This window comes from Panthera onca, chromosome D3 (genome assembly GCF_046562875.1).
Source record: "Panthera onca isolate mPanOnc1 chromosome D3, mPanOnc1 haplotype 2, whole genome shotgun sequence".
NCBI lineage: Eukaryota > Metazoa > Chordata > Mammalia > Carnivora > Felidae > Panthera > Panthera onca.
In genome coordinates, this window is record NC_138350.1 from 42,293,927 (window position 1) to 42,313,844 (window position 19,918).

Consider the following 19,918-nt stretch of genomic DNA (forward strand, 5'->3'; position numbering starts at 1 on the left):
ATTTTTATACAGAATTTTATCAAGACCAATTTAGTCTGCAGAGTTACTTATAAAAGAATATGTTAGACTGCTATTTTAGAAGCATAACTAATACCCAAGTACTATCTCCCACCAGTGGGTAGTAACTTTCTGAATACTGAGCAATGCATATATACAATAGGGGATGGAAATTAACCTAAATTGTGCATCCTATAAGGGTACCAACATCTGTGCCTATTTATGAACTTAATATCTTCTTAGGCATCTCCATCTGAGTAGCTACTCTAAATTTTTAGCTGAATTCAGTTAACACATGAAGCAGATATTAAAGTACAATTTATGAAAATACATGGATGCTTATATATTCCAAACATGAAAGATCTTATGGTTGTTAAAGAAAATATAATACTTTAAGAGATCTTAGTTATTTCCTGAATGTCTTTTTCTCTCCAAACATTAGACGAGGTTGCATTGTTTACAAAAATTTATTCATACAAATTTTACACACTTTATATAACAGTTATCAAAGTCCTAGTTATAGATATCATGTGTGTAATAATACTTGGTTAAGATGTTTTTATAATCAGTTGCACACAAAATAAGAGCTTCAAGACTAACATCTACCTAAATTATCACTATATCATAAATCTGCTCCAGGTTAGTAAGGCTCTTGGCATTTCTAAAAAGTATACAAAAGATTAAACTGGGTGATCACTGTAAATGCTTGCAACTAGCCACGGGAACACTAAATTAGACTTCATAAATAAAAGGTTAACTAGAGCCCTATTTCACCACTAACAGCTGACACAAATACAGAAAACTCTGCCCATTATCCAAGAAACAAATAATTAAGACTAAAATGCAAGCCGATGTGTTGCAGCATTGTAGGGCCACTAAATAGCCATCTGTGATTCGTGGCGATTTAAAAGGCGAAGAAAGGCACTAAAGCTGCAAACTGCATCCCGTGTCACATTGCCTGAGGAGACTGCAGAATTAAAGAAAGATTGATCCCGTACATAGGACTCAGGCATAGATCGAATGCCTCTGTGCTTTCACTGCTTGCAATGTGATCTCCTGGCAGCATCCATCCCGCCTGGGAATGCAAATCCAATTCTGTTTTCTTTGATTTATGACTTCATATTGAATCAAATCCATAAAGGAAAAGGAAAGGTCCTTTAAACTTTACAAGCTAATGTTTAATCTTTTCTTGTTCTCTTTTTTTATTTTCCAAAAGAATTTGTGCCTGAATTTTGGGAGTTTGGCTTGTTTGCCTGCTGTAGCTTGATCTGGCTGCTGGGTGAAGGTTCTTTTGTTTATAGAGATTACTCACATGTTCAAGGAATTGATAGGAAACAGACAGACATGCTTTCAGTAGCCAGGAAAGGATACAAAGGGGGAGGTTCTCAGGGTCTGTTGGAGCTTGCTTACTTCACTCTTGACCACAAATATAAGATAGTACTCATACATATGAAGATGAGGTTTAAATGATTTATCAGTAAGTAAAACTGAGCAACATGTGAACACTACACATTCTAATATGACAAAGGTTGGTTTTATGAAATAAATTTTACTAAGCAATAAGCCATAATGTAGAAAAATACACTTTACCTACAAACTCAATAAACAAGAAACAAAAGGTTCGTTCATATTTAGTGCATAATTACTTACTGGTAACTACACAGGGGTTCCTAAACTTTACAATTAAGTACTCACATCCAACAACCAAAAAAGAAGCATTCACAAGTTTAAGAGAAATGAATGAAAAATGGTAAACGGTACTTCAACAGTGCAGAAGGGTGGGAAAGAAGAGTCTTCAGAAAACCGCCAAAGAAAAGGATGGCTCCTACAGAGCCGTATTCAAAGGGGAGTATCCTGGTCATTTCACAAGATGAGAAGCATTGACAGCACTGGAGAAAAACACATTGTACTTTGCATCCATTTCCAATATCCAGCGCCCAAAGTCAGTCAGGCAGAGGACCTACAGTGGGGCTGGGCTTACCCTCCGCATCCCAGACGCAGGGCAGCTCCAAACCAGTCCCTCTCCAGGGTCCTCCTCCTCCGACTGCCTTATGCTCTGCCTCTTCCAACATACCTACATTTCCTTCTCTTTGTTCCAATTGCCCTAACCTTGGGATATTGGGTTTCCTGGAAGTACAGAAAAGGGAGCTTCATGGGAGCTTCAAGACCCAAGTCTCCCTTCTCTGTACAACCCCCCAACACTTTCCCCAGGGGGTGGTGTGAATTCTGGGGAGAAGCACAATTTGGATCGAGCTGTTGTTTTTTTATCAGGAGAATTTCCTTCTGGGCTGAGAGTCTAAAGAGAGACAAATACACCTAAAAGTAGAACCAAAGAAAGCAGAAGTATTGGAATTGCCACCCAGTTAGGGGGACAAAGGGGGACAGTGCCTAGTTGAGTTCCTCTGGGACTGAAGCAGCCTGGCCCAGAGACTCACTAGGAAAGAACACCCTTCAGCAATTCTCCCAAATCATTACCTCCAAATCTCCCTGGAGCAGGGCATCATTATGTACAGTAGCAAATGGTCAGTATTAATATCTTCAGGCCTGTCATGGATAAAAATACTATCCTTTTAATTCCATTTTATAAAAATAGGAGTAATATTCAAAACAATGATTGTCTATTTTTCTATTTATTTTATATAAAAACATAAACAGCTCAGGCGAATTTTCAATCCTTGTGCACACTTTGTATGAACTGCTGTCTATTATACCTATATATATTCTTAATATATATATTTGTAATATATATATATATATATCAATAATTGGTCCACAAAGTATATCTGTGCATTCTCTAGTGCTTTGTAAAAAGAAAAACAATATTATTATCAAAATATTCATTTAATGGCTTTACTTCATACATAAATACATGTTTGGATAGAACACATGAGAGATGACTGTTCAGTCAGTTGGGAAAGTGACTTTTCATAGTGTCAGGATTGTATACACAGGGTAGCTGGTAACTCATCGCTACAAATAAGCTATTCGGCGTCCTTTGTTTTTAACCCTTTGTTTATACCTTTTCCCTAGGACTGCCGCCAAGTATTTCTTGACAGCCATTTGTTTCCGGTAGCGGCTGTAGCTGTCGGTGAAGATTCCGTCTGAGTGGCGCTTGGAGAGAGGCTCTGAGTCGTCTTCCGGGCCGCCGCCTAGGTTCCCACTGCAAGGAAAGGAGTCGGGAAGAGGGTGGCGGGGCGGGAGACAAAGATTCAATAGCTGTGGGGAGCAGGCGGGCCCCACCCCACGCGGGAGCCATCCGGGAAGGCACGGCTCTCAGGGCCCACGGCGCCGCCTTCTTCTGCCAGTAAGCAGCCGGGGGAGGGAGGACTGTGATGGAAACCCCTCACTCTGCCCTCCCCACCGAGGATTTGCTGGCATCACGTCCTTACAGAAGGGGCCCGGGACGAGGTCCAGGCCAAGGGCACGCGCGCGATTCACGCCTAACCTGTCTCCAAACGCTGCCCTTAGAGATTTGACCATCCGTGCTTTTGCGCTAAATTGTCCTAACTGTTCCTCTCACCCCCCACGTAGAGAGAAAATAACCAAAGAGCCCCAAGTGCCACGTTGGCTGCTGCCTGGGAGTTTTACATCGATCCCTCAATTCCTAGTCAGATTGGAGCACGCCTCCCCTTCCGCACGCTAAGTCGAAAAACGTGATGATAATAATATAAGTCGACAGGCTGTAGGCAATATTTTTCATCGCATGAATTATTCATTGCGAAAAATGTAATCTGTTTCCCCATGGGCTTTATTAAAATGTTGCCTTCTGCTGAGAGATGCTCCACGCAAGCTCTGTGCTCTGGGTTTGTCTGGCACGCGCAAAAGAACTGTTTCCCTAACTGCCCAAATTTGAAGATTTGTTGGTTTCGATTTGAATTTACACTAAAAGGATTTTTTTTTTAAGTCATGCTTAGAGGAAATTATAGCAAATCATCCCGCGAAGCTTGAAGATTTTCAATGACTTGGGGGGGGGGGGGGTAGTTTTTCTTTGTTTTTTAAATTCAAAACGGATCAAACTCCCCGGTTTCTCCGCCCTCTCCTTGCCTCTGCCGCTCAGAATTTGTTCACCAAACTTAAGGCGCCACATCCGAACCTACCCTGCGACCGCAGACTGGTCCCGAAGACTCAGCGGCGCACACGCACCTTCGGGCCCACGTGCACGCAAGGACGCAGAAGCGGCACCGCCCACCCCGCGCGCGCTCGCACGGACACCCACCCCGGAGCGCGCGCGCCGTTCTGCGCCGCTTAACTCTTTCGCAAACTCTTACCCCAAGCCCTTGGCCAAGAGCGTCTGCAGGTATTTCCTGGCGGACAGCTGGTCCAGTACTTTGCGGTAGGCCTTGTTAAGGATCCCTTGGGCGACATCTCTAACGGGGAGGCAAAGTACGCGCCCAGGGTCACTGATCGTGTGCCCCCAAGTGGCCGCTCCAGGCCCCCAGCTGGGCACTCACGCGCCCCGGCGCTCGGGGACGCTGACGACAACCCCCTTGATGACAAACAAGACGCTGGCACAGAACTTGCAAATGACTCTTTGGGGAAGTTCCCGCGACTGACAGCGGAGAACGGGAGTTCGTCCTGCCCTCCGGGGTTGGCAGGCAGGGAGTCTGGCCTGGGCGCGCACTCACGGCCACTCCTTAGGTCACAGACCTTTTGGTCCCACCCGTGTCTCTTGTCCATACAGACCCGCCCGCTACTAACTTTCCGTCGCTCTCGCGGGTACCAGCCAGGAAGAAGAGAGGCTTGGGGGTTTTTATGAACATCCTATTCTGTGGGCCACCACCCTGCCCCTCCCGCCACCTCAGTCCCGGGCCCCGCGCGGAGGCCGCGAGGGTGGTACCTCTTCTCCGAGGGGTAGTAGAGCGCGTAGGCGTCGCGCAGCGCGGAGGCGGGGCTCCCCACGCCCGGCGGGTCTGAGTCGTAGAAGTCCTGCTGCGGGTTTCCGTCCTCGTCGTACGCTTCGTCCTCCGGCCTGCCGGGAGACCCGGGGAAAGAAGGAGTGGTCAGTACAGATCCCTCCCCGGCTCCGCAACGACCCACAGAAAGGGGCTCGCGCTGACTTTCCTTCTTCCTAAAGGTCCCCACGGATAATTGCCTCTTCTTCCGGGACAGGGGAGGGTCGGGAGGGGGAGAGGAGGGAGGTTGAGGTAAGGCTTTAGAAAGTACACCCAACAGAAATTCCTCACCCCTCCAGGCGGCTCTCCGACCCCTCCTCTTTGTGGGTGAAGAGTCGCCCTGCAGGGCCTGAGAAGTCGAGATGTCTATGCCAACCTCGTACACCTGGCCACCAAAAAGGACCTGCCCCCCTACGGGGACCTGGCGCCTGAGCCACCCCAAACAAGCAGCCACGGGCGGGGACGAGGAAGGTCCTCAGAGACAAGACGCTGGCCGACGCGAAGACCCGACTGGGGAGGCCCGGAGCGATATACAGAGGGAGGGTGGATGGGTGGGGTGTGCGGCGGCCAACTCCGCAGCCACCCCCACCTAGCCTCTGAGCCCAGGGGAGCCCTTACCCGCGCAGATGTAGGTCACGGAGAACCTCCGGCTTCTATTTTGGGCGGGAGAGGATTTGGCAGGAACATGAATAATAGATGCCCCTAAACTTAGCCGGTTTGGCGGCGGCTCATTCTGTGTAGCATGGCTACGCGTTCTGGTGCCTCGCGCCCAGGGAAAGTGCCAGGCACACGGGACTTTGAAAATTGCTGGGAGTGAAATGGGGCTTTTAAGTCTGCTAAATAAATAGTTCGCGCGAATCTGTTGGCGATGTTGAGGCGGCGGAAAGGGAAAGGGTCAATAGGGGACCAAGAGCCCACTGGAGTGCCGCGGTCTTGAAGTCGCCCTTCCCTACTACCTCTGTCCTTCATGTAGGACGGGGAGAGGTGGGCTAAAATATATAACCCCCTCGCTTTGAGCCGCTGGAAAGACCCGGAACGCGGCCAGAGCAAGTAGCGCTCTCTAGTAGGGGTAAGAGTCGTACTTTGTTGATCTGCTCGCCTTTCCTCCGTCCCCGGATTGGTGAAGACAAGGCAAGCACAAGTCTCCGTCCGCCCCGCACCCAGCCCTTCCTCGGCGACGTGCCTCCTCTATATGGCCTAGCTTCCCAGAGTCCCCGGGTCTTTCTGGCCACTTCCATCCCGTGCCCAAATGCTGGAATCCTTATATTGAAGCCAGAACCCATTTCTCCGGCCAAGTCAGTGGTCCCTAAGGCGACCGTTCTTGGGCGCGGCTCGGAGAAGCAGCTTTGCAGGCGGAAGGCGCGCTCCTGGCTGCAAGGAGCCGCGTACACCGCGCGGCGAGGACGCTGGGAGCTACTACGGTCCGCTGACCGCCCCGGGACTTTGGGGCTGCGTAAGGAACTCATCAGTGTCAACCGATTAGAAATCAGGGGTTAAGAAGAAAGCCACGGTTACTCCAGCCTCTGGCGGGCAAAGTTGTCCAGGTCCTGCCTGCCTGCCGGCTTTCTCTTCCTCCTTCCTTGCATCCGTTTCATCCGTTTCTCCCCCCTTCCCTTCAAACTCATTCTTGTTCTTTCTTCTCTCAAATCGCTTTTCCTCAACCATACCCGGCCAACACTCTCCCTCCCCAAGACAGTCTGAGACTCATATTGCAGCTGGAAAACGTATCACTTAAGAGAAAGCTCTTCCAGGGGAAAGAATTCGAATTGAAGTGAAAGGGAGATCAGAGGAGAGAGCGGGAGACCCCGCCCCGATAGTCCAGAACACGCTGTAACAAAGCAAAGTCCACGGGAGCTTCACGCTCTACCCTCCAACCTGGCTGCAGGCACCAAAGCAGAACTTCTCCTAACTCAAGCTAAGAATAGGGAAAAGAAGTCAAGCTCGGGGCCCGGCCCTGCCCCCTCCCGCAGGCGGGGCTGGGGGAGGGGAGATTTCTCCAGCCGGCTGATGCTCCCTTGCTCAACCCGGGCCCCTTGGCTGCGGCGGTCTGGGGGAGGGGCGCGGAGCCGCACTGGAGCCTGCCCGGCCCTCGCGCGGAGCCAGGGCCACGGCCAGGGACCTGCGGTCCGACCCGGGCTGACGGCGGCGGCGTACTGGGAGCCGGTGGGAAGATGATTGTAGCTGGGACCGCGGAACTGCAGGAGGGAGACCACGAGGAAGTGTTGGGGGAAGCCAAGCCTCAGCTCAGCCCGGGCAGCAAGCACCTACCTGATTCCAGGGAACCGGAGTCCTGCGGTGGCAGGTGAGCAGTAGACGCTGCTGTGCATTATTATCCCGTAGACCAGGAGGGCCAGCCTCGCTCCGCTACACATGGTCATTCTGCGCAGGAGGGGAGAGAGGACACACAGCTGTCAAAACAGCCCCTGGTCTTTCGCCCTCCAGCCCCAAGAAACTCCCCGAGCTGGGGGAGGGGTCGGCTCCCAGTGTTGAATACCGCTTAATGACAGCCCGCGCGCGCCCTGCCACTTCCCTCTCTCTATAGTTAGAAAAAATATATATGTATATACCCAGGGCCCAATAACTCGCCAGACCTGGTGCGAAGGAAAGCTAACTCATACCCTGATGCTGGTCAAAGAATCAGCAAAGGAGTCGTTTGATTAGGGAAGATATTTTCCCCTCACCATTCAACTCTTACCGCTGCTAGGAGAGGCTTTGTTGCCAAGTAGGACGGCGGGCAAAGGGCTCCTCCAAGTTTCTGCGCTGGAGTCACAACCCAAGAGGCATCACCGTCTGGCGTTAGTGTCTGAGGAGCCGCAGGAATGAGCAGCAGCAGCAGGAGGAGCTGGAGGACTTATTTGCTGAGGCCAGTATTCTGTTCAAAAGTTTGCAGACGCACGGAACTAGGAGGAAGCGTGACAGGGAGAGAAGGGGGCGAGGAGAGAGATGTAGAAGGGAGAAAGAGGAGGCGAGGAGCTAAAGTGGGGGGTGGGGGACAAAGTGGCCTAAGTCCACCAGGAGAAAGAAGTAAGTGATTAAGGAAAAGAGGGAAAATCGAAGGGGAGGAAGGAAGAGGGAGGGCCGCGTCTCAGCCGGCGTCCGTCGGAACCGCCTGGTCAGGCAGTTGTGCAAGTCGGCAGCGCCTTCTCTACTCTGAGGTCCCTCTGGCTGCGTCTGAAGCTGCGGCTTCTGCTGCTGCTGCCGGTGGTTACTGAGGTGACCAGCCCTCTGCTCCTATTTATATGTGCAGTTAGCAGAAATCTATCTGAATGTGGTTTTAGAAGAGGCTTCCTTGTCAACATCTGTCTGCCTATGGCCTTTAAGTACAGAATATTTTGTTGCACTGTTGCGCTCCGATTTTTATTCATGGAATGACTTCCTTTTTTTTTTTTTTTTTTTCCAGTCACGTAATGATCGGGTATCAGAAAAAGACGTCAGCATCCTAGTCCCTCAAGGAACATATTAACTATTTTGTGCTGTCCTCTTGGATGATAAGATCCGGAGTCATCGACTTCTCATAAACACCTTTCACTGATACAATCCAATTTTTAAGAAGTGCAATTATTTTGATGGTTTTCAATGTTGCCCATTTCTCAAGGATGGGTAAAGAATTCATACAATTTCGAGGATGGTAAAAGTCATGTTTTTAATTATGTCTCTATGATTTCTCTTTACTTTTCATCAAGCCTCAGCAATCAGAGCTCTGGCCTCTAGAATTAAGCACCCTCAAGCTCTCCTATTAATAAATTTAATTTAGATCTCCTAATTTCTTGCGTATGTTCTTTTAGATAGACAATTAAATGTGGAAGTCGTTTTGTTTTTAAAGGGAAGTCTTGGAGGATTTTCAGTAAATCGCTAATGAGTCTGGCTGTCGTTAACAGTCTGGCTTGGAGTAAATTGATTAGAGTCAAAGCGGTGTCCGGAGCGCGGCCTGCGGAGCTGTCCAAGCTCTGAGTGCTGAACTCTGGTCATTGAAACGCTGAAAATTGCCATTGGTTTAATTTTTCACCAGAGCCTCTAAATCTGAAGATTTGGCACTGATACTATTAATGTGGCAATTCATTTTCCAAGTCTCCCCGCTGTTCAGATATGCCCCCCTCCATCAGTGTCCATGATTGCTCTTAATGCTGAGAATAGTCAGACCCTGACTACATTTGAGTAAAGAGCATTCTGTTTCCTGTTAGTCCTGGCTTTTAGATCTCTAGACGGCCTATTTGGACACCTTCACACTTTCTGTGACTCTTACTTATTTTAAAGATTAGAATTGAGAAATTGTATTTTCCACAAAAATTGAAATTTTAAGAATTTGGGAGTGAGAAATATATTCTCCTTTTATTTACAACTTAAGTTCTGTTTGGAGAAATACAGACAGACTGGGAAAGTACGAGGATTCCCAGTACAAGTTCACTAGCTGAGGGCTTCTAACGGGAATCCCTCCACTGGGAACCGTTAAATTTTTTTTAGCTGAAAATGACGTGGAAAGAGGAAAGCAATAAGGGAAGACTAGAGCCACATGGAGGCTTTCAAGCCCTTGAGCAATTTAAGAAGATTCCCAAATTTCTACTCCAGTAAGAGAAAATCAGGTCTATTTCTTTTTATGGCTCAAAGGAAATAGACTCATCAATAACCATTAGTGTGCATTTTAATTATTTGGATCTTAAACAAAATTTAGAGGAAATGGCAATTTAGTGGGAATATTTCCTATTATAATTTGGAGCTAACATTAAAATAAGCTGTATTAGCTCTGCATGCTTTTTCAAAGACAAAATTATAATACTTCTCATTTTGAATGCCTTTCCTACTTATTTAAGATTTAATATTTCCTTCAAGAAGACTAAGTTTTACTTATTCTTGGCCATGAATAGCCAGAAGCTACCGCTTCTTCTTAGTTTATTTCTGGGGATGTTCCAGATTGCCTGCCTGCAAAAAAGCTATGAACGTGGGGATGTATCTCTTTGTCTCCACTGCATATGTTCGCCTATTTATGCTGGAGTGTTTACATGCATGTGTTCCATGTTCAGCTCTGCCTCTGGAGTAAATTCGCACACAAAGAGTCCGCGGGGAACACAACCAGATAATGAAGCAGAGACGTCTTTTTTACCAAAGCACCCAAAGCTATTACCGACTGTGACTTCCCTGTCTTCCGTCTTGCTTCGCGTCAAAGGTGAATTCGATTAAAATCCTTACTCTTCCCTCCCACACGAATTCTGAAATGAGTTCAATCTGTAGAAATATTTGAAAATTTCCAAGACTCCTTGTACAAATTCACTACTCAACTTTAGTAAAGGGAGCCACCATGTGGGGAGATTGTTGACTTCATGGCCTATCAAAGGGAAAACCACAAACACCATTAACTTTGTGGGGAGGGTGATGGAAGTACTGGCTCTGTGGTCCGCAAGAATCTGAACTGTGCCCTGGCTTACAAGGGCTTGGCCGCTTTCACTCTGCTCAGCTTAGGCACTCAGGACCTAACTCAGCACGGAACTCAGGCTCAGCACTCCTAAATTAACGGCCTTGAGACCTGAACCCATTCAAGAAAGTGAAAAATTAAGCAGAGAATTCATTTTAAGATTCTTGGTCACTGACCTCAGGAAAATCAAGCTTCCAAAATCCAACTGTTGCTCATCACAATCTAAAGAACTGCCCAGCCCAACCCACAGATGCCTGGGGGAAATCAAGCCCGGGACAGGACGGTTCCACGGATCTTTCTGCTGCCACTGTCCATCTCTGATTAAGCCAGTTTGGCATCCTTTGAGCAAAGAAGCTTTCCTATTCTCGAAAGTTTTGGTCCTGGGCCCTTGAACCACGGGATTCCGGGAACGCTGAGGAAGGGGAGTAACTAGAAGCTGAGGATTGGGCTCTCAAACTGCTCAGCCCTGCAGTTGCACCCCAACCTTGCCAAATCCTCCTGCGCACAGGCTCTTTCTGCTTTCTATTGGGTGGAAACAAATACGGAGCGACTGATGTCTCAAAGACCAAAACTGCCCCCAAGTGCCCCCTGAGAGTAGTAATTTGCTGTTACCATCGAGGAGCATCCTACCTCAGAGTGTTAACACTGCTTCCACGGAGCCTTTGTATCTGGGGAGCGGCAAGGAGGAGGAGTGCATCAGGTAGCACTGCTGGGCTAGACAGGCCCATAGCCACCGGACAAGCACTGAGGTGCCCTGGCTGAGGAGGCCGTATTAAACTGCGGCTAGTACATACTAGTTCTTAGCAAATGCAGGCATCAGTCTGGCTTAAAAGGAGGCGTGGGGCCTGCATCGCAGATCAGAAGGACTCACAACCAACCCAGCATTACTGGGAGGAGAAGGGGAAGAGCAGGGAGAGTGAGGGAACTGGGGCAAGGCAGGCCAAGGGAGGAGAGCCTTCCAATTTTATACTGCTCTCACCGTTTCTCTCCCAAAGAGATTTTTACATTCTCCTAAGGCAACTGAGGTTAAGAGCGAGAGAGAACCCTTCAGATCTCCTATATATAATTGCAAACGACAGGGGAGAAGAGGGAGGGGATGAAGAAGGGGCCCAAAAGTTAGAACTTCCAATTAACCAGTAACACAAAGGAATTTTACTCTTTCGGACAGCTCCACCCTGCCCACACAACCTTCGTCCGGACAAAGTAGAAGAATTCCCAGGCAACAACATTTCTTCCCAGGTTATGGAAGCTTAGACTGGCATAGACTGGACTAGAGTGGAATCACGTCTAGTTCAAAAAGCTAGTGGAACCACGGAAATCTTCCCAGTGGTAAGTTTCACCTATGTCCTCTGAGAGCCAGAGGGACAGAAGGCATCAGTCTGGGGCTATGCCTCAACCTACCCAGCAGAGGCTGTTTGGAAATATTTGTTAAATGATCAAAGACCTTGAATGTCAACCCCTGATGTATTAACTGCTTTTTATCCTATTTGTCCTTAAGACATGAAAACATAACTTTTGGTCTGAAATGGTGAATGCTAGCTACAAGTCAAACTAATACTTGCCTGAATTGTTTTTCTTGTTCACTGGACACATCAGTCTTTGTTGAAGCTTCCAGCCTTGAAACCTCAGTCAACACTCGATTTAAAGATTGTTTTACAAACTGAGGGTTGATGGGGGGTGGGAGGGAGGGGAGGGTAGGTGATGGGTATTGAAGAGGGCATCTTTTGGGATGAGCACTGAGTGTTGTATGGAAACCAATTTGACAATATATTTCATATATTAAAAATAAATAAATAAAGATTGTTTTAGCCCTTGAAAAGTTGAGTTTTTATATTTAAACAGGAAGAATATGTCTTGTATATTTCCTGAGAATTTGAATTTGCAGATAGCTTCACAACATTAGCAAATACCTGGCATAGACAAGACTCAGTTCCCTAGGGTAAGGATATTTCTATTACTTTCCTTCTGGCCTAGCTACCCATCCTACACATCCCGTGTGTTCACTTTTTCTTCCATGGTTATGTAGACTTCCCCATTGCCCTGTACCTCCACCATCCCCATCCCCTACCCTCACTGACTTTTTTTAACCACATAAAAGGACATGTTTGCATAAAGTATCTTCATAAATTCCTACTATAAATAATAGTAAATCAGATTGAAAAAGTCTTATATTCTCATTGTATTCATTTCTAGCCACTACTTAGCATAAGAACCAGACTACAGTAGGCTTTTTCAGTGAACAAGCTTGATGCAAACATCCTTCCCCCATATTAGTGACAAAAGTAAATTACAAACTATTCAATTTCACTCAAACTTTTTCTCTTCTGACTCTTCCAGAAAATGTGATGACTAATGACTCACTTCATAACGATTACACCTGTAGGGAAACCCAAATGTTCTGTAGCAGGGCATCATGAATACCACTTACTGGACTGCCTGCATCATGCCCTTCTGAACTCACTATGAAGTAAGACGCTGATGAGCTTACCCACAATGTGTCACAACTTCTCTGACCTTCAGAATTTAGTGCTTCACACACTCTGAAAGGAACCAGGAAGCCTTTCCAAGCTGTATGAACAAAAGCATCTCTCTCTAATTCAGGAACAGAATTGCATGTTCACAGGGCCAAAAAATTTTGTCAGTTGTTTTAAGACAAAGCAGACCCTCTAGAAACAAAAACTAGGATCTAACCTTTGCTGCAGGTTTGGATGATTTCAACTATCTGACATCTATGGTTCTTCTAAGACCCTTATTCACTGAATGTTTGTTTCTTGGGTGCCAAAAATACATACCCCAGACTTCACTGTGTAGCATCTGCCAGATTCTCCCAAGATTTCCAGAACATGTCCTCTTAAAAGCCAAAAGGAAGAAAGTCTTCTCTCTACTTCAGTCTAAATCCTCAGATCATATAAGGCTTAATTGCAGGAAGAAAAGCATGGAGAGGATCCAGGAAACCCAATATCCTAAATAAGTTTTTGTGACCGCTTTTGCAAATGTTGTAAGGAAGATCTGTGTGCAAAATAAAACAAGGTTTTTATGTGTAAATCAAAAAAGGATATTGCTCTCTGAGTTCATAGCATCCCAAACTTCTGTCCTCTTGGTTTAGACTCAGCCTTATCTATCTGTGAATATATCTGTTTGTAATAATTTTGGAGCCTTTGTTTTTCATTATCCTCATTACTAGCACTTTGTGGTAATGATTATAACACTGAAAAGACTTTTTAACTAATCTTTCTCTCCACCCAAGAATACACAGGCATGATTTTTTTTTAAGTTATCATCTGCTTGGAACACAACTATATTTGCTGCACATTTACTATTTTAAAACTTCAAATATTATTTCTTTATGTTCTTTTCAATTCTTCCTTCCAGTGGGGCTGCATGATTTTTGCTACTCACCAGTTAATAGCAGCAATAATAACTATTTAGTGAACATGTACTGGGCTAAAATGTTGATTACAGTTATTTTGTTTACCTTTAAACAATCTTTTTTTCTAGACATACAATTATTCCAATTTACAGATGAGAAGCTGAGGGTCAAGTGGCTAGGTAACTTACCCAAAGTCACACAGGTTGAATCTCTATAATCAGAAATTCAAATTCACTTCTCAATAATTCCAAACAGTTTTAATGACCTTAGTTATTATACTGGTTTATGTATTTATTTTCTCTAGAGTTGTTATGAATACCAATACTCATTTAATAGGAGCTTTAATCTCTGACTTGACTCAACTAAGGAGAAAATGGATTTCTTATTAATTTTCAAATTAAAAATTATGTTTCATGTAATAGGAACCAAATGCTATTAACACAATAAAACTGGTTAAGTTAGACAACAAACTTTGCTTTATAGAATAGATATGCTTCTAAAAATATGTGCATTAATAGTGCATGTATTCTTATTTATATATATCAAATTGTAGAAAAGATAAAAAATCTTGCCATCCTAAGTCATTATTTAAAATGATTTCATACCTAAGACGGTAGCAAAAGTTTCAGTGATGTGTTTAAGTTAAAAAAAGAACTTATTATTTTGTAAGATCACCATTTAGTAGCCATTATATCATCATATCTTATTAAATCATCGTGTAATTCAATACCACAGAAACCTTATGATTGCCAGTGAGTCAAGTGTTTTGTGAGTCAAATGAGATGATATATATAAAAATGTTTTACAAACAATAGATCCTCCTTCTTTAACAGCAGGACAAGCCTTGTGTTAGCAATGCTCCATTTAATCCTTTTATTGCTCTTGTCAATAGATAAGACACTATTATTCCTATCTTTACTAATGGATAAATTGAGACTCTTAAAAGTGAATTAACTTGCCAACAAAGGACAAAGTCCTGGGTTTCCAGCCCAGGGCTAGCTGTTTGCAAAGTTACTGTGCTGTCTACTACCATTGGCCTGCCTGTTATTACTGTATAATTACCATTATTATTAAAGGGGAAAGAAGTGTCAGCTTTCATAAAAAACATAAGTTTTAAGGCAGTAGTTTGAACAATTTTTCTGGCTTTTTCTTGACATTTTCAAATAAATGAAGAGGTTATGTGTAAGTATCATTTTTAAGAATACTTTAGGGGCACCTGAGCAACTCCGTTGGGTAAGCATATGACTTGGGCTCAGGTTATGATCTCAGGGTTCATGAGTCCGAGCCCACATTGGACTTTCTGCTGTCAGCACAGAGCCGGCCTCAGATCTTCTACTCCTCTATCTCTCTCTGCACCTCCCCTGTTAGTGCTCTCCCTCTCTCGCTCTCTCTCTCTCTCTCAAAAAGTTTAAAAAAACATTTTAAAGAAATAAGTAATGAATAAGGTTGCATCCCAGGTATTAAAAATGTGATAGAGTTGTAGCAATTACAACAGTGTAGTACAGGTGAATTAATAGATCAAAGGAATAAATCAATAAAAACAAATAGGTCAAAGTATAAACGTGTAAAGAAATAAACACTATTGTGTAATTCCCAATGGAAAGAATAGAATACTGGGACAACTGACTACCCACTTGGACAAAAAAGAAAAATTAGATCACTATTTCCTATCCTACAACAATATGAAACATATTGATATGGACTAAATTTTTTAATGTAAATCATAAAAATACTAAGAAAATATATAAATAATTTTAAGATTAGAAAGGAGAGACTGACAATTTGAAAGAAATCCAAAAAGGAAGAGATTGATAAATTGACTTAAATATTGTTTAATTTTCTCTGTTGAAAGAAATACAAATAAAGTTAAATGGCACATGACAACTTGGAGAAAATGTTGCCATTGTTTGTGAAAAATAAGGAATTCAGGAGCGCCTGCATGGCTCAGTCAGTTAAGCATCCGGCTTCAGCTCAGGTCATGATCTTGCCATTTGTGGGTTCAAGCCCCACATAGGGCGCTGTGCTGATGGCTCAGAGCCTGGAGCCTGTTTCGGATTTTGTGTCTCCCTCTCTGCCCCTCCCCAACTCACACTCTATCTTTCTCTCTGTCTCAAAAATAAACATTTAGAAAATTTTTTGAAAAAAAAAAGAGAAAAAGAAGGAATTCAAATTTTCAAAATATAAGGAACTTACCTTACATCACCAGGTGCTCATCCCAACAAGTGCACTCCTTAATCCCCATCACCTATTTAACCCATCCCCGCAAACCCCCTCTCCTCTGGTGACCATCAGTTTGTTGTCTATAGTTAAGAATCTGTCTCTTGGTTTGTCTCTCTCTCTTTCTCTTTGCTCATTTGTTTTGTTTCTTAAATTCTACATGAGTGAAATCATATGATATTTGTCTTTCTCTGATTTATTTCACTTAGCATTATACTCTCTAGCTCCATCCACGTCATTACAAATGACAAGATTTCATACTTTTTTATGGCTGAATAATATTTCATTATATATATACATACCACTTCTTCTCTATCCATTGAGCTATTGATGGACATTTGGGCTGCTTCCCTATCTTGGCTATTGTAAATAATGCTGCTGTAAACATTGGGGTACATGTATCCCTTTGAATTAGTGTTTTTGTATTCTTTGAGTAAATACCCAGTAGTATGATTGCTGAATCATAGGGTAGTTCTATTTTTAACTTCTTGAGAGACCTCTATACTGTTTTCCACAGTGACTGCACCAGTTTGCATTCCTGCATGAGGAATGCAGTGCAGGGGGGTTCTTTTTTCTACCCATCCTCCTCAACACCTGTTTCTTGTGTTGTTGATTTTAGCCATTCTGAAAGGTGTGAGGTGATATCTCATTGTGGTTTTGATTTTTGATTTGCATTTCCCTAACGGTAAGTGATGATGAACATCTTTTCATGTTTGTTGGAGACACATCTTTGGAGAAATGTCTGTTCATGTCTTCTGCCCATTTTTTAAATTGCATTATTTGTTTTTTTGGGTGTTGAGTTTATACACCTGAAACTAATATTACACTGCTAAAAAATAATAAATAAAGTTACATTTACACACACAAAAAAATCCCAACTTAAAAAAAAGAAGTAAACCATTAAGTACAGCACAGGCCTTTTGAAAGTAGGAGTATCAAAGTATTTATAGACACATTTTAAAACACCAAAACAATGTCATAATTTTTACTTTAGTTTTGTTTATTTTTTTAATGGTGATTTATTTATTTTGAGAGGGAGAAAGGACAGCATGACCAGGGGAGGGACAGAGAAAGAGGTAGAGAGAGAGAATCCCAAACAGGATCCATGCTCAGCGTGGAGCCGGATGCAGGGCTCAATCTCACGACTGTGAGATCATGACCTGAACTGAAATCAAGAGTCAGACAGATGTTTAACTGACTGAACCATCCAGGCGCCCCTATAATGTTTACTTTAAAGTTATATATCTTTTTTTTTAAAAGAAATTAAGAGAAGGAAAGGAAATATGTATAGTCATTTATTTCTATACATAGTTATTATCTCTGGCTTCTTTATTCCTTCCAATAATTCATGGATCAGCAAATTAGAATCCCTGTGCCAAATCAAACCCACTCTCTGTTTTTGTATGCCCTATATGCTAAAATGATTTTTACATTTTTAAATGGTTGAGGAAAAAAATAATCAATGGAAGAATACTTTTGTGGTGTGAAAATTATATGAAAATAAATTTCACTGTCTATAATAAAGTTTTGTTTGAACATTATAAAATATATCTAGGGGGTGCCTGAGTGGCATAAAATGTTTTTTTTTATGTCTATTTATTTAAGTTGAGAGAGTATGCACGTGTATGAGAATGGGGGAGGGTCAGGGAGAGAAAGAGTCACCCAGGCACCCCTGCACTAGAAAGTTAAAGGCAAATCTGGACAAAAGGAAGAATAGAACCAAAGCAGCACATTAAGGAAGCAAGTGAAACAAAGGCAGGTAGGAAAAGAAACGTAGCTGAGGAGAGAGTCAAGCAATGCAATCATTAACAGCGGCCATGTCCTGTGTATATATAATGAACTGCCATAAACTTAATCACCAAGAATTGAGGATCCAGTCTTGTCTGCATCTGCAGGCAAAAACTTCTGCCTGTTCTCTGCATATACCCTCACCTTCAACTTCCATTTTGCAATCATTTTTCATCTTTAATAAATTGGGATAAAATTCTGGTCTCCCTCACAGGATTACTGCAACAGAATTCATATATTAAAGCATATTGGGAAGCACTTTGAAAAGAAAGGGAGTACATCAATATGACAGAAACAGGTAAAGTGACAACCATAATAAATGTGCTGAACAGAAGTGGCTACAGAGCCTAATAGATTAAGGCAATTGTTAACTCCATCTAGTGCTTTTTAAATCTTGCAATTTTATGATACTTCCTAATGTGTTAAAACAGCAAGCTACTGTGCCAGCTTAATGCATCGTGTGCAGATAGGGTAATCTGTGTAGAGCTGTCTGTGTGGTTTACATACACTAGGGCAATAGGGTGTGATGGTCATTCCCTAACAGTCCACACAACAGACACTTCATAAATAAGACTGTGCCAAGAAGGCAAATGTTTTGCTACATAAATGCAATCTCTTTAGGCAAACTGCATGACTCAGAGCAATAGGCAGAGGACAAAAGAAGGAGGCCCCTGGGGGCTCCTGGGTGGCTCAGACGGTTGAGCTTCCGACTTCGGCTCAGGTCATGATCTCGTGGTTTGTGAGTTTGGGCCCTGCATCGGGGTCTGTGCTGACAGCTCGGAGTCTGCAGCCTGCTTCGAATTCTGTGTCCCCCTCTCTCTCTGCCCCTCCCCTGTTTATACTCTGCTTCTCTCTGTCTCTCAAAAATAAATAAATGTTAAAAAAAAATTTTTTTTAAAGAAGAAGGATGCCCCAGCACCTTTCAGATGGACCACCAGAGAACTCTGAGATACATAGGTTCTCAATTTAGTGAAAGACACTCCTCTATAAAGTCAACCTCATTCTGAAGGCAAGACCCTTCATCTTTCCTATCCAAATGCCTCTGTTATAGGGATATACACATATTTTAGAGTGGGAATGATTTTGGCCTGTTCTCTTTTACTGTTGCCTAATGTGGTGCTTTTATATGTAGAAGCAAGCCCTCCCAAAATGTGATGCAAATGTCCCAACTCCTGAGCTGAAGGAACTCAGAATTATATAGAACTCTAAACATATAGTACTATAGAGAGCTGCACGTAAAGCAACAGGAGCTTTCAGGTCCATAGTTTAGCACTGTATGTGCAACCACAGTCAGGATACCTCTATAATATCTACTGAAGCCAAATCAAAATAAAAATATCAATAAGTATTTGTCAATTAATGTCATGTATGGAAGGGGCTAGAGAACCATAAGACACGTGAACTCTCTGCCATTGAGAACTTTACAATCAAAATGCTTTTTTGTAAGTTGTCTACGGAGTTCCTGGTATGGACCAAATGTGTCCCCTCAAAATTCTTATGCTGAAGTCCAAATCCCCAATTTGGAGGTGAAGCCTTTAAAGAGGTCACTAGGTCATGAAAATGGAGCCCTCATGAATGGAATTCATGCCATTATAAGAAGAGGCACAAGAGAGATAATCTCTCACTCTGCCATGTGAGGACACAGCAAGAAGGCAGCCATCTGCAAAACCCCAAGAAGAAAGCCCTCACCAGACACTGAATCTGCCAGTGCCTTGATCTTGAACTCCCCAGTCTTCAGAATTGTGAGAAATAAACATCTATTGTTTAAGCCACACAGTTTACAGTGTTCTGTTATAGCAGCCTGAACTACTGCTCCCAGTCAGAAAATATCTGCAGATGCCATGACTGCCACAAATACGATTTGTTTGAAATTTCCAGCAAATACCTCAGTTAAAGAAGATGGTTCATCAGGTAAGACACTGCCACTCACAAGAATAACTGCTGTACTGCTACCTGAGATAGCAGGAATGAATGTGAGGTACAGCAACTTTGCAAATCGTTTTTGAAAATCACTATGTGAGTGTTATGCTAAGTGAAATAAGTCATACAGAGAAAGACAGATACCATATGTTTTCACTCTTATGTGGATCCTGAGAAACTTAACAGAAGACCATGGGGGAGGGGAAAGAGAAAAGAAAAAGTTAGAGAGGGAGGGAGCCAAATCATAAGAGACTCTTAAAAACTGAGAACAAACTGAGGGTTGATGGGGGGTGGGAGGGAGGGGAGGGTGGGTGATGGGTATTGAGG

The 19,918-nt window shown here is 43.6% G+C and overlaps 1 protein-coding gene across 1 annotated transcript; it reads right to left on the minus strand.

The window, feature by feature from the left end:
• Positions 1-461: 461 nt before the first annotated feature.
• Positions 462-7,699, minus strand: ADCYAP1 (adenylate cyclase activating polypeptide 1). Its single transcript, XM_060613380.3, has 5 exons — positions 7,585-7,699; positions 7,158-7,268; positions 4,835-4,966; positions 4,266-4,364; positions 462-3,157 (listed from the first exon to the last, which is right to left on the minus strand). Exons 2-5 carry the CDS (start codon positions 7,265-7,267, stop codon positions 2,968-2,970), a joined length of 531 nt encoding a protein of 176 aa, XP_060469363.2. The 5' UTR covers position 7,268; positions 7,585-7,699; the 3' UTR covers positions 462-2,967.
• Positions 7,700-19,918: the final 12,219 nt, after the last annotated feature.

Coding starts and splice junctions, on each gene's coding strand:
- ADCYAP1 (XM_060613380.3), bottom strand. CDS start 7,267: ATGACCATGTGTAGCGGAGCGAGGCTGGCCCTCCTGGTCTACGGGATA. Junction 4,967..7,157: donor CTCCGGTTCCCTGGAATCAG/GTAGGTGCTTGC, acceptor GTCTCCCGGCAG/GCCGGAGGACGAAGCGTACG. Junction 3,158..4,265: donor CTCTTGGCCAAGGGCTTGGG/GTAAGAGTTTGC, acceptor CTTTCCTTGCAG/TGGGAACCTAGGCGGCGGCC.